Below are 15,508 nucleotides of genomic sequence, written 5' to 3' on the forward strand. Positions count from 1 at the left end.
CCCACTTGTTGTTGATTCTTCACAAAAAAATACAGTTTTATATCTTTATGTTTGAAGCCTGAAATGTGGCAAAAGGTCGCAAAGTTCAAGGGGGCCGAATACTTTCGCAAGGCACTGTATATCACGTTTCTAAACACTTGTACATTAATGTGAACGATACCATAGTTATAGATAGTCCTGAATTAATTGTGAGTAATGATGAGTGAGAAAATTACAGATGCCCAAATATTATACCCCCAAGACAAGCTAACCTCTCACCATTACAATAACAGGGAAGGTTTGCAAGGTTTGATATTTGTGCAAAACATGTGTGACTGCCCCAATACTTTTGTAAATCACTGTTTAAGCCAGTTACTGTAATTCACTTCCCTTCCATCTATAGCAATTCTTAATAATATGGTGTACGTACTGTAGGAGACCCCTCAAAGCCTGCCATTGACTATGTACAGACCCAGCATACGACAGAGCTGCAGGAGTTGTGACCCGTTTTTGTTGGTTGTTTTATGGTAGTTGTTGCCTCAGTCTGTTTTTCTCTCTCATTCTTTTCTTTCTACCATACATGTAAAAGGTTGGGACACACATGAAGGCGGGCAGAGCTAGTCCATGACCGAAACATGGATGGGTGTGCCTCCACTGCTGATAGTCAGTGTTGCAGCTTTAGTCCTGCTACTGAGGTAACAGTTGAATGGAGCTCATTCCCAGTTCTCTGAAGAGATCTTACCTGTAGAAGAAGGGGATACTTCAGTACCCTCTGCATCGGGACAACCAGCAGATCTCTCAGTGTAAACTTGCCATGGTTGGCTCTCTTTGCACATTCCTGAAAACAAAAAACACAAATGAATTGAATGCAGTTCAATTGACTGATTGATAAGCCACTCTGGATAATGTAAAATGATAAGAATGTAAAATACATGATAATGCACAGAATGTGAACTGTCATTGTATTGTAATAAAAAGCACATACAATACCATTTAAAAGTTTGGACACACCTACTCATTATAGGTTTTTCTTTATTTTCACTATTATCTATATTGTAGAATAATAGTGAAGACATCAAACCTGTGAAATAACACATATGGAATCATGTAGTAACCAAAAAAGTGTTAAACAAATCTAAATATATTTTATTATTTGAGATTCTTCAAAGGAGCCACTCTTTGCCTTGATGACAGCTTTGCACACTCTTGGCATTCTCTCAACCAGCTTCACCTGGAATGCTTTTCCAACTATCTTGAAGGAATTCACACATATGCTGAGCACTTGGATGCTTTTCCTTCACTCTGCGGTCCAACTCATCCCAAACTATCTCAATTGGGTTGAGGTCGGGTGATTGTGGAGGCTAGGTCATCTGATGCAGCACTCCATCACTCTCCTTGGTCAAATAGCCCTTACACAGCCTGGAAGTGTGTTGGGTCATTGTCCTGTTGAAAAGAATGCTGTGGTAGCCATGCTGCTTAAGTGTGCCTTGAATTCTAAATAAATGACAGACAGTGTCACCAGCAAAGCATCCCCACACCGTTACACCCCCTCCTCCATTCTTCACAGTGGGAAACACACATGCGGAGATCATCCATTCACCAACTCTGCATCTCACAAAGTGAAATGTGGTTGGAACCAAATATTTCAAATTTGGACTCATCAAACCAAAGGACAGATTTCCACCGGTCTAATGTCCATTGCTTGTGTTTCTTGGCCCAAGCAAGTCTCTTCTTATTATTGGTGTCCTTTAGTAGTGGTTTCTTTGCAGCAATTCAATCATTAAGGCCTGATTCACGCAGTCTCCTCTGTATAGTTGATGTTGAGATGTGTCTGTTACTTGAACACTGTGAAGCATTTATTGCACATTTCTGAGGCTGGTAACTCTAATGAACATATCCGCTGCAGCAGAGGTAACTCTGTGTCTTCCGTTTCCTGTGGTGGTCCTAATGAGAGACAGTTTCATCATAGTGCTTGATGGTTTTTGCGACTGCACTTGAAGAAACTTTCAAAGTTCTTGAAATGTTGACATTCATGTCTTAAAGAGCGAGGAGTACCTCAAATAAATAACACACTCACACAATGATTAACACACAGGACAAGACCTGTAATCATCTGCGCAATCCACACGGGCACGAAAGCCCAAAACACACAGCACAGGTACTCACACACACCAATAGACATTCTAACAATAATGGACTCCACCATGGTGAACAAAGGGAACATATATACAAATACAATCAGTGGGAATAGGGGCCAGGTGTGGGAATAGGGGCCAGGTGTGGGAATAGGGGCCAGGTGTGGGAATAGAAGGCCAGGTGTGGGAATAGGGGCCATGTGTGGGAATAGGGGACAGGTGTGGGAATAGGGGCCAGGTGTGGGAATAGGGACCAGGTGTGGGAATAGGGCCCAGGTGTGGGAATAGGGGCCAGGTGTGGGAATAGGGGCCAGGTGTGGGAATAGGGGCCAGGTGTGGGAATAGGGGACAGGTGTGGGAATAGGGGCCAGGTGTGGGAATAGAGGACAGGTGTGGGAATAGGGGCCAGGTGTGGGAATAGGGGCCAGGTGTGGGAATAGGGGCCAGGTGTGGGAATAGGGGCCAGGTGTGGGAATAGGGGCCAGGTGTGGGAATAGGGGCCAGGTGTGGGAATAGGGGCCAGGTGTGGGAATAGGGGACAGGTGTGGGAATAGGGGCCAGGTGTGGGAATAGAGGACAGGTGTGCGCAATGAAAGTTCCAGAGGGATCCGTGACATAAAGTAATGATGGACTGTTGTTTCTCTTTGCTTAATGGAGCTGTTCCTGTCATAATATGGACTTGGTCTTTTACCAAATAGGACTATCTTCTGTATACCACCCCTACCTTGTCACAACACAACTGATCGGCTCAAACGTATTAAGCAGGAAAGAAATTCACATTTAACAAGGCACACCTGTTAATTGAAATGCATTCCAGGTGACTACCTCATGAATCTGGTTGAGAGAATGCCAAGAGTGTGCAAAGCTGTCCTCAAGGCAAAGGGTGGCTACTTTGAAGAATCTAAAATCAAAAAAATATTTTGATTTGTTTAACACTTTTTTGGTTACTACATGATTCCATCTGTGTTATTTCATAGTTTTAATGTCTTCACTATTATTCTACGATGTAGAAAATAGTCAAAATAAAGAAAAACCGTGGAATGAGTAGGTGTGTCCAAACCTTTGACTGGTACTGTATTTTTTAAGAGAATAAACCCAAATGAAAAACAGTACAATGCAGTTGGTAATGCTAAACACTAGATGGCGCTATCTGGCCACTGATTTAGATTGATGATGACAGTTCATAAAGGACTTTACCTCCAGCTTCATTCGGACATCTTCCCTGTCTTTGCAGATGACATCCAAAGCAATGATGGCCGTTTCTACATGGCTACAGTATTTCCCATATATTAGCAACCTGGAACAGAGAGAGAGACAGACGGACGGACGGAGGGAGGGAGGGAGGGAGGGAGGGAGGGAGGGAGGGAGGGAGGGAGGGAGGGAGGGAGGGAGGCAGACAGACAGAGGAGGTAAGGTGGGAGAGAGAATGAGGAACGAGAGAACAAGGGAATGAGACAGAAAACTGAGACTTAAAGTTGAGTTGTACTGTACCTCTCTTTGTAGTTAATGAAGATCTGGTAGAGGTTCTGGGCACTTCTATGGCAGACAGAGTCTTGTATCGCCACATTCAGAGTCTTGTGAACTTTAACCAGAGCCTGAAACACAACAATGATAAACACAGTGAGGCTGGGATTCACAGCAAAGAGGACTAGACAGCCGACGATGCAGCTTTTAAAGTTTGCAGAGGTTGGGTTCATAGTAAAATGCCGGCTCAATCGTAAATGACCTTGAAAAGTAAAGTTCAAAACGCTGCGCTATAGCCTAAAGACCCATACGACTTGGGACTAGAGGTTTGGATTGAATCTCAACCTAAAGACCCATACGACTTGGGACGATTGAATCCCAGCCTAAAGACCCATACGATTTGGGACTAGAGGTTTGGATTGAATCCCAACCTAAAGACCCATACGATTTGGGACGATTGAATCCCAGCCTAAAGACCCATACGATTTGGGACTAGAGGTTTGGATTGAATCCCAACCTAAAGACCCATACGACTTGGGACGATTGAATCCCAGCTTAAAGAACCATACGACTTGGGACTAGAGGTTTGGATTGAATCCCAACCTAAAGACCCATACGATTTGGGACGATTGAATCCCAGCCTAAAGACCCATACGACTTGGGACTACAGGTTTGGGTTGAATCCCAGCTTAAAGACCCATACGATTTGGGACTACAGGTTTGGGTTGAATCCCAGCTTAAAGACCCATACGATTTGGGACGATTGAATCCCAACCTAAAGACCCATACGATTTGGGACGATTGAATCCCAGGTTAAAGACCCATACGATTTGGGACTACAGGTTTGGGTTGAATCCCAACCTGAAGACCCATACGACTTGGGACTACAGGTTTGGGTTGAATCCCAACCTAAAGACCCATACGACTTGGGACTAGAGGTTTGGATTGAATCCCAACCTAAAGACCCATACGACTTGGGACGATTGAATCCCAGCCTAAAGACCCATACGATTTGGGACTAGAGGTTTGGATTGAATCCCAACCTAAAGACCCATACGATTTGGGACGATTGAATCCCAGCCTAAAGACCCATACGATTTGGGACTAGAGGTTTGGATTGAATCCCAACCTAAAGACCCATACGACTTGGGACGATTGAATCCCAGCTTAAAGAACCATACGACTTGGGACTAGAGGTTTGGATTGAATCCCAACCTAAAGACCCATACGATTTGGGACGATTGAATCCCAGCCTAAAGACCCATACGACTTGGGACTACAGGTTTGGGTTGAATCCCAGCTTAAAGACCCATACGATTTGGGACTACAGGTTTGGGTTGAATCCCAGCTTAAAGACCCATACGATTTGGGACGATTGAATCCCAACCTAAAGACCCATACGATTTGGGACGATTGAATCCCAGGTTAAAGACCCATACGATTTGGGACTACAGGTTTGGGTTGAATCCCAACCTGAAGACCCATACGACTTGGGACTACAGGTTTGGGTTGAATCCCAACCTAAAGACCCATACGACTTGGGACTAGAGGTTTGGATTGAATCCCAACCTAAAGACCCATACGACTTGGGACGATTGAATCCCAGCCTAAAGACCCATACGATTTGGGACTAGAGGTTTGGATTGAATCCCAACCTAAAGACCCATACGATTTGGGACGATTGAATCCCAGCCTAAAGACCCATACGATTTGGGACTAGAGGTTTGGATTGAATCCCAACCTAAAGACCCATACGACTTGGGACGATTGAATCCCAGCTTAAAGAACCATACGACTTGGGACTAGAGGTTTGGATTGAATCCCAACCTAAAGACCCATACGATTTGGGACGATTGAATCCCAGCCTAAAGACCCATACGACTTGGGACTACAGGTTTGGGTTGAATCCCAGCTTAAAGACCCATACGATTTGGGACTACAGGTTTGGGTTGAATCCCAGCTTAAAGACCCATACGATTTGGGACGATTGAATCCCAACCTAAAGACCCATACGATTTGGGACGATTGAATCCCAGGTTAAAGACCCATACGATTTGGGACTACAGGTTTGGGTTGAATCCCAACCTGAAGACCCATACGACTTGGGACTACAGGTTTGGGTTGAATCCCAACCTAAAGACCCATACGACTTGGGACTACAGGTTTGGGTTGAATCCCAACCTAAAGACCCATACGACTTGGGACTACAGGTTTGGGTTGAATCCCAACCTAAAGACCCATACGACTTGGGACTACAGGTTTGGGTTGAATCCCAACCTAAAGACCCATACGACTTGGGACTACAGGTTTGGGTTGAATCCCAACCTAAAGACCCATACGACTTGGGACTACAGGTTTGGGTTGAATCCCAACCTAAAGACCCATACGACTTGGGACTACAGGTTTGGGTTGAATCCCAGCTTAAAGACCCATACGATTTGGGACTACAGGTTCGGGTTGAATCCCAACCTAAAGACCCATACGATTTGGGACTAGAGGTTTGGATTGAATCCCAACCTAAAGACCCATACGATTTGGGACTACAGGTTTGGGTTGAATCCCAGCTTAAAGACCCATACGATTTGGGACTACAGGTTTGGGTTGAATCCCAGCTTAAAGACCCATACGACAAGTCTTACTAAGAAAAAGAAAACCCTGTGCGCAGCAGTGTATCTAAAACCAGGTGCTGGTAAACAACTTGTATCCAACAATACTAGAAAAGACAACCGGTTTTTACACCTGTTTTAGGTTGAACTAGCTCTCCATCTCTACCATCTCTACCCACTCCCGAGTGGCGCAGCGGTCTATGGCAATGCATCTCAGTGCTAGAAGCGTCACTACAGACCCTGGTTTGATTCCAGGCTGTATCACAACCAGCCGTGATTGGGAGTCCCATAGGACAGCGCACAATTGGCCCAGCGTCGTCCGGGTTAGGATTTGGACGGGGTAGGCCGTCATTGTAAATAAGAATTTGTTCTTAAGTGACTTGCCTAGTTACTGTGGGTTATTGGGGTTTCTGTCCTGTAGCTTACCGGAATGTTGACAAACACTTTCTCCATCTCCTCCGAGGACAGGAAGGTGGTAAGAGGTGCCATAAAATACTGGATGGGAAAAACAGAGAGTTAGAAAAAGATTTCCACTAAAACAGGAGAGGAAGGAAAGCAGTTTCTGGAAAATAATGATTTCAGGCACAACATACAGTGGGGCAAAAAAGTATTTAGTCAGCCACCAATTGTGCAAGTTCTCCCACTTAAAAAGATGAGAGAGGCCTGTAATTTTCATCATAGGTACACTTCAACTATGACAGACAAAATGAGAAAAAAAAATCCAGAAAATCACATTGTAGGATTTTTTATGAATTTATTTACAGGCCTCTCTCATCTTTTTAAGTGGGAGAACTTGCACAATTAAATACTTTTTTTGCCCCACTGTACGTGATTTATCAGAACAGTCCTAAAGCTGGAATCCTTAATGGTGAAACTCTCACGTCCATTCAATCCTAAACTAAACCATTCACGATATTACAACAACAAAGTAGTTACTGGAAACATTTAAACATGTTTGTTCCCCCATCGGACATCACGTGTGACAGAATAGCAGAATATGTCATTAAATTCCTCTACTGAGGATTCAAAAGCATCTGCCTACATGACGGGACTATTTTATATAACGTCATGAAGTGTAATAGTTCAGTATTAATTGGATTGTGGCAGGAATACCAGAAAGATAGGGGAGGTACTGTATTTGGCAGGAACACCAGAGAGATAGGGGAGGTACTGTATTTGGCAAGAACACCAGAGAGATAGGGGAGGTACTGTATTTGGCAGTAACACCAGAGAGATAGGGGAGGTACAGTATTTGGCAGTAACACCAGAGAGATAGGGGAGGTACTGTACTTGTCAGGAACACCAGAGAGATAGGGGAAGTACTGTACTTGGCAGGAACACCAGAGAGATAGGGGAGGTACTGTACTTGGCAGTAACACCAGAGAGATAGGGGAGGTACTGTACTTGGCAGGAACACCAGAGAGATAGGGGAGGTACTGTACTTGTCAGGAACACCAGAGAGATAGGGGAGGTACTGTACTTGGCAGGAACACCAGAGAGATAGGGGAGGTACTGTACTTGGCAGGAACACCAGAGAGATAGGGGAGGTACTGTACTTGGCAGGAACACCAGAGAGATAGGGGAGGTACTGTACTTGGCAGGAACACCAGAGAGATAGGGGAGGTACTGTACTTGGCAGGAACACCAGAGAGATAGGGGAGGTACTGTACTTGTCAGGAACACCAGAGAGATAGGGGAAGTACTGTACTTGGCAGGAACACCAGAGAGATAGGGGAGGTACTGTACTTGGCAGGAACACCAGAGAGATAGGGGAGGTACTGTAGTTGGCAGTAACACCAGAGAGATAGGGGAGGTACTGTATTTGGCAGAAACACCAGAGAGATAGGGGAGGTACTGTACTTGGCAGGAACACCAGAGAGATAGGGAAAATACTGTACTTGGCAGGAACACCAGAGAGATAGGGGAGGTACTGTACTTGTCAGTAACACCAGAGAGATAGGGGAGGTACAGTATTTGGCAGGAACACCAGAGAGATAGGGGAAGTCCTGTACTTGGCAGGAACACCAGAGAGATAGGGTAGGTACTGTACTTGTCAGGAACACCAGAAAGATAGGGGATGTACTGTAGTTGGCAGTAACACCAGATAGATAGGGGAGGTACTGTACTTGGCAGGAACACCAGAGAGATAGGGGAGGTACTGTACTTGGCAGGAACACCAGAGAGGTAGGGAAAATACTGTACTTGGCAGGAACACCAGAGAGATAGGGGAGGTACTGTATTTGGCAGGAATACCCGAGAGATAGGGGCTGTACCGTATTTGTCAGGAACACCAGAGAGATAGGGGAGGTACTGTATTTGGCAGGAACACCAGAGAGATAGGGGAGGTACAGTATTTGGCAGTAATACCTTCTCTATGGAGTCCAGAGTCTCTGTGTACTTCTCCTCAGTCTGCTTGATCTCTGTCAGACAACAGCTCCTGATGTCAGTCTCTACCTGCTTCTGGAAGCAGACACACACACACACACATACATACACACATACAGACACACATACACACACACACATACAACACAGCTCTCTAAGCAGAGCCTTCAGCATTAAATCATGGACACCATATGTGGGGTGTTTGACCTCCTGAGTAAGGGCACACAGAACTCCAACCAAAAACCACTAACAGTAGGTGTCACTCATAACACTGTAGTAGACAGCAGCTTAAGGTTGAGGTGAGAGAAGGAGATGAGAGAGAGAGGGAGAGAACGAGAGAGAGAATGAGAGAGAGAACGAGAGAGAGAAAGAAACAGAGAGAGAGAGGAGAGAGAGAAAGCGAGAGAGAACGAGAGAGAAAGAAACAGAGAGAGAGAAACAGAGAGAGAGGAGAGAGAGAGAGAGAGAGAGAGAGAGAAAGAAACAGAGAGAAAGAAACAGAGAGAGAGAGAGAGAAAGAGAGAGAGTGAGGGAAAGAGACATTGGGAGAGAGAAAGAAACAGTGAGAAGGAGAAAGGAGTGAGAGAGAGAGAGAGAGAGAGGAGAGAGAGATAGAGAGAGAGAGATAGAGAGAGAGAGATACAGAGAGAGAGAAAGACAGAGAGAGATACAGAGAGAGATACAGAGAGAGATACAGAGAGAGAGAGAGAGAGAGAGAGAGAGAGAGATACAGAGACAGAGAGGGAGAGAGAGAGAGAGAGAGGAGAGAGAAAGAGGGAGAACTAACCAGAGGAGGAGGAACAGCCTCAGCCTTCATCAGATCTTCGTAGATCTCACCACCATCTTCATCATCGTAGACACAGTCATACAGATCCTCTTCATCCTCCACAGCTTTCTCACTGTCACACACACAGGCAGGAGGAACACATTATCACACTAGCTATAATGACACTCACAACCCTCATTTGTCAAGAGGCACAAGACAGGAGAGATCATGAGGATAGACAGTACAAAAAAATGTTGAAAATGCGTGTTTTTGGCTGAAAAGACATTGAAAATGTGTATTTTTGGTTGAAAGCGTCTTGTGCTCACTGGCAACCCAGAGGTAAGGAAAGACGTACTCAATCAGATCCACCAGATGGCTATATATGTCTTCATCTTCTTCTAGACTCTCCTCTGAAGGAAAAGGCCTTTTGGAAAGAAAAGCACAAAATCATTAACGGTTAAAAACACAACACATTCTGATTTAGAAATTGGAATAAACACCAAAACTTACTTTATACCAGTTTGTTCTGAAATCGTTGTGCTGGACAGTTTGGACAATGTGTCCATAACCTGCAATGAAAATTAATGGAAACGTTTTAGACTTGGTTTAATGTAATGAGTAAATTAGTGTTGTACTTCTGTTGTTTTGTCAATAGAGGGCAGTGTTGCACAATAGTAGATTATTACAGTACGAGACCTGTGGAAGAGGTGGTAAATTATTTGAGTGATTAAATGACTTTCCAGCATAATCGATACGGTTAAGAAAATGGTTTCTATTGCATAATCAATAGAGAGCAGTAACAATATTCATCAGAATATTTTTTCTCTCATTTCAGACCAAAAGGCAGTGACGTTGTCAGCTGCTACAGAATCACACAGTGTTCCTCTGTCCAGTCTGGCGTCAATCACTATCCACAGAATAATCCATAACATTCAGTATTAAAGGGACATTCAGTATTAAAGGGATACCTTGGGATTTTGGCATTAAGGACCTTTTTTAAAAATCTACTTCCCTAAAAATTCAGATGAATTTGTGGATACCATTTTTATTTATCTGTGTCTAGCAGATACCCATTGACTTCCAGTCCTTTGCGCTGACGCTAGTTAGCATTGGCTTGCGAAACTACCTCTTACTTCACACAAAGACATAAAATTGTATCCACGAGTTGATCTGACTCTGGGGAGGTAGATAAAAGGGCCAACATCCTGAAGTATCTCTTTAAGTCTAGTGATCATCAACCCCCAGCTTGAGTGTCAAAACAGAACACTGGAAATCATGTGTGTAACAGAAATGACCTCTGTCCTTGACCGGATAGACTGAGAGTCTTTCTAACAGCATGCTAATGAGCCAAAATACCACTTTATACAAATCACTTTAACAGACATGTACTTATAGTGGCTTCCGATGTCCTGTTCACTCATATGTTGTAGTTCTTATAGGGCTTCCTATGTCCTGTTCACTCATATGTTGTAGTTCTTATAGTGGCTTCCGATGTCCTGTTCACTCATATGTTGTAGTTCTTATAGTGGCTTCCGATGTCCTGTTCACTCATATGTTGTAGTTCTTATAGGGGCTTCCTATGTCCTATTCACTCATATGTTGTAGTTCTTATAGGGGCTTCCTATGTCCTGTTCCCTCATATGTTGTAGATCTTATAGGGGCTTCCTATGTCCTGTTCACTCAAATGTTGTAGTTCTTATAGGGGCTTCCTATGTCCTGTTCACTCATATGTTGTAGTTCTTATAGGGGCTTCCTATGTCCTGTTCCATCATATGTTGTAGTTCTTATAGGGGCTTCCTATGTCCTGTTCACTCAAATGTTGTAGTTCTTATAGGGGCTTCCTATGTCCTGTTCCCTCATATGTTGTAGATCTTATAGGGGCTTCCTATGTCCTGTTCACTCAAATGTTGTAGTTCTTATAGGGGCTTCCTATGTCCTGTTCACTCATATGTTGTAGTTCTTATAGTGGCTTCCTATGTCCTGTTCACTCATATGTTGTAGTTCTTATAGGGGCTTCCTATGTCCTGTTCACTCATATGTTGTAATTCTTATAGGGGCTTCCTATGTCCTGTTCGCTCATATGCGGTAGTTCTTATAGGGGCTTCCTATGTCCTGTTCACTCATATGTTGTAGTTCTTATAGGGGCTTCCTATGTCCTATTCACTCATATGTTGTAGTTCTTATAGGGGCTTCCTATGTCCTGTTCCATCATATGTTGTAGTTCTTATAGGGGCTTCCTATGTCCTGTTCACTCAAATGTTGTAGTTCTTATATGGGCTTCCTATGTCCTGTTCACTCATATGTTGTAGTTCTTATAGGGGCTTCCTATGTCCTGTTCACTCATATGTTGTAGTTCTTATAGGGGCTTCCTGTGTCCTGTTCACTCATATGTTGTAATTATTATAGGGGCTTCCTATGTCCTGTTCACTCAAATGTTGTAGTTCTTATAGGGGCTTCCTATGTCCTATTCACTCATATGTTGTAGTTCTTATAGGGGCTTCCTATGTCCTGTTCACTCATATGTTGTAGTTCTTATAGGGGCTTCCTATGTGCTGTTCACTCATATGTTGTAATTCTTATAGGGGCTTCCTATGTCCTGTTCGCTCATATGTTGTAGTTCTTATAGGGGCTTCCTATGTCCTGTTCACTCATATGTTGTAGTTCTTATAGGGGCTTCCTTTTTCCTGTTCACGCATATGTTGTAGTTCTTATAGGGGCTTCCTATGTCCTGTTCACTCATATGTTGTAGTTCTTATAGGGGCTTCTTCCTATGTCGTAGTTCTTATATCAAATCAAATTTTATTGGTCACATACACATGGTTAGCAGATGTAATTGCGAGTGTAGCGAAATGCTGGTGCTTCTAGTTCCAACAGTGCAGTAATATCTAACAATTCCCAACAACTACCGTATACACACAAATCTAAAAGGGGTGAATGAGAATATATTCATATAAATATATGGATGAGCGATGGCCGAGCAGCTTAGGCAAGGTGCAGTAGATGGTATAAAATACAGTATTTACAAATGATTAAATGAATGTAAGATACGTAAACATTATTAAAGTGGCATTATTTAAAGTGACTAGTGATTGGGGTGGCAGGGTTGCCTAGTGGTTAAAGCGTTGGACTAGTAACTGGAAGGTTGCAAATTCAAACCCCTGAGCTGACACAAGGTACAAATCAGTCGTTCTGCCCCTGAACAAGGCAGTTAACCCACTGTTCCTAGGCCGTCATTGAAAATAAGGATTTGTTCTGAACTGACTTGCCGAGTTAAATAAAGGTAAAATAAAACAGTTATTAAAGTGTCCAGTGATTGGGTCTCAATAAAGTTTATACATGGGATATGAGTAATGTAAGATATGTTGACATTATTAAAGTGGCATTATTTAGAGACATTGTTTAAAGTGACTAGTGATCCATTTATTAAAGTGTCCAGTGATTGGGTCTCAATGTAGGCAGCAGCCTCTCTGAGTTAGTGGTGGCTGTTTAGCAGTCCTTGAGATAGAAGCTGTTTTTCAGTCTCTCTGTCCCAGCTTTGATGCACTTTAATGACCTAGCCTTCTGGATGAGAGCGGGGTGAACAGGCTCCGGTGGTTGTTGTTCTTGATGATCTTTTTGTCCTTCCTGTGACATCTGGTTATGTAGGTGGTATGGAGGGCAGGTAGTTTGCCCCCGGTGATGGTGGTGCGGTCTGCACAACGCCTCTGGAGAGCCCTGTGGTTGAGGACGGTGCATTTGCCGTACCAGGCTGTGATACAGCCCGACAGAATGCTCTCGATTGTGCATTTGCAAAAGTTTGACAGGGTTTTGGGTGACAAGCCAAATTTATTCAGCCTCCTGAGGTTGAAGAGGTACTGTTACACCTTCTTAACCACACTGTCTGTGTGGGTGGACCATTTCAGTTTGTCTGTGATGTGTACGCAGAGGAACTTAAAACTTTCCACCTTCTCCACTGTTGACCCTTCATTGTGGGGGGTGCTCCCTCTGCTGTTTCCTGAAGTCCACGATCATCTCCTTTGTTTTGTTGACATTCAGTGAGAGGTTGTTTTCCTGACACCACACTCCGAGTGCCCTCACCTCCTCCCTGTAGGCTGTCTGGTCGTTGTTGGTGATCAAGCCCACTACTGTTTTGTCGTAGTGGGCATGCAGACATGATGATTGAGTTGGAGGTGTGCATGGCCACGCAGTCGTGGGTGAACAGGGAGTACAGGAGGGGGCTGAGCACGCCTCGTGGGGCCCTAGTGTTGAGTATCAGTGAAGTGGAGATGTTGTTTCCTGCCTTCACCACCTGGGGGCGGCCCGTCAGAAAGTCCAGGACCCAGTTGCACAGGGAGGGGTTGAGACCCAGGGCCTCCAGCTTCATGATGAGCTTGGAGGGTTCTATGGTGTTGAATGCTGAGCTGTAGTCAATGAACAGCATTCTTACATGGGTATTCCTCTTGTCCAGATGGGTTAGAGCAGTGCGTAGTGTGATGGCGATTGCGTCATCTGTGGACCTGTTGGGGAGGTATGTAAACTGAAGGGGGTCTAGGGTGGCCGGTAAGGTGGTGGTGATATGATCCTTGACTAGTCTCAAAGCGCTTCATGATGAGAGAAGTGAGCGCTACAGGCGGTAGTCATTTAGTACAGTTACCTTTGCCTTCTTGGGTACATGAACAATGGTAGCAATCTTGAAGCATGTGGGGACAACAGACTGGGTTAGGAAGCAATTAAATGTGTCTGTAAACACACCAGCCAGCTGGTCTGCGCATGCTCTGAGGATGCGGCGAGGGATGCCGTCTAGGCCAGCAGCCTTGTTAACATGTTTAAATGTTTTACTCACGTCAGCCACTGAGAAGAAGAGGTGGAGGGACGCAGTCTTTGTCAGCAAGCCACGACGGTGGCACTATATTATCCTCAAAGTGGGCAAAGACGGTGTTTAGTTTGTCTGAAAGCATGACGTCGGTATCTGTGACGTGGCTGTTTAAGTTTTTGCAGTCAGTGATTTCCTGTAGACCCTGCCATATACGTTGTCTGAGCCACTGAATTGCAACTCCACCTTGTCCCTGTACCGACATTTTGCTTGTTTGATTGCCTTGCGGAGGGAATAACTACACTGTTTATATTGAGCCATATCACCAGACCTCTTTCCATGTTTATATGCGGTGGATTGCGCTTTCAGTTTTTCGCGAATGCCGCCATCTATCCACGGTTTCTGGTTAGGGTAGGTTTTAATAGTCGCAGTGGTTACGACGTCTCCAATGCACGTATTTATAAACACACTCACCGCGTCAGCAGATAGAGCAATGTCGTTCTCTGAGGCTGATTGGAACATGTTCCAGCCCGTGTGATCAAAACAATCTTGGAGCGTGGCTTCCGATTGGTCAGACCAGCGTTGATTGGTTCTCGTCACTGGTACATCCTGTTTGAGTTTCTGCCTATAAGCCGGTATGAGCAAGATGGCGTCGTGGTCGGACTTGCCGAAGGGAGGGCAGGGGAGTGCTTTGTACCCATCGCTGAAGTTAGAGTAGCAGTGGTTGAGAGCATTAGCCCTTTGTGTTGTGCAATCAATAAGCTGATAAAATTTAGGTACCATCGATCTCAAATTTGCTTTGTTCAAATCCCCAGCTACAACAAATGCAGCCTCCCGGTATATAGTTTCCAGTTAACATAGAGTCAAGTGAAGTTCCTTGAGGGCCGTCTTGGTGTTCGCTTGAGGGGGGATGTACACAGCTGTGACTATAACTGGCAAGAATTATCTTGGTAGGTAGAATGGCCAGCATTTGATTGTAAGAAACTCTAGGTTGCTTGAGCAGAAGGACTTTTGTTCCTGTATGTTGTTATGATCGCACCATGAGTTGTTAATCATAAAGCATACAACCCTGTCCTTCCTCTTCCCAGAAAGGTGTTTATCTCTGTCGGCGCGATGCATGGAGAAGCAGCCATGTTTCTGTGAAACAGAGAATGTTACAATCTCTGATGGCCCTCTGGAAGGAAACCCTTGCTCGAATTTCGTCTACCTGGTTGTCAAAAGACGACGTTGGCGAGTAGTATACTCTGGCGTGGTGAGCGATGTGCCCGTTTGCAAAGGCTGACCAGAAGACAGCTCCGTCTGCCCCTTCTGCGGCGCCGTTGTTTTCAGTCAGCTGCTGGGATTAGATCCATTGTCCTGGGTGGTGGTCCGAAGAGAGGAC

General features: G+C 44.5%; 1 protein-coding gene across 2 annotated transcripts in view; it reads right to left on the reverse strand.

Annotated features, from left to right (window-relative positions):
• The window catches only part of LOC139366891 (guanine nucleotide exchange factor VAV3-like), a 191,031-nt gene that overhangs the window by 97,777 nt on the left and 77,746 nt on the right, over positions 1–15,508 (reverse strand). For both annotated transcript variants that reach the window (XR_011626812.1, XM_071104630.1), the window contains exons 3-10: positions 9,846–9,904; positions 9,691–9,759; positions 9,357–9,468; positions 8,552–8,644; positions 6,611–6,679; positions 3,606–3,709; positions 3,312–3,411; positions 722–817 (exon numbers count right to left, since the gene is read on the reverse strand). Coding sequence is in view for 1 of the 2 variants with exons in the window: in XM_071104630.1 (XP_070960731.1) it covers positions 722–817; positions 3,312–3,411; positions 3,606–3,709; positions 6,611–6,679; positions 8,552–8,644; positions 9,357–9,468; positions 9,691–9,759; positions 9,846–9,904 (702 nt within the window). In the remaining variant the exon portion in view is untranslated. The remainder of the gene's footprint in view (positions 1–721; positions 818–3,311; positions 3,412–3,605; positions 3,710–6,610; positions 6,680–8,551; positions 8,645–9,356; positions 9,469–9,690; positions 9,760–9,845; positions 9,905–15,508) is intronic.

Source organism: Oncorhynchus clarkii, chromosome 15, assembly GCF_045791955.1.
Source record: "Oncorhynchus clarkii lewisi isolate Uvic-CL-2024 chromosome 15, UVic_Ocla_1.0, whole genome shotgun sequence".
NCBI lineage: Eukaryota > Metazoa > Chordata > Actinopteri > Salmoniformes > Salmonidae > Oncorhynchus > Oncorhynchus clarkii.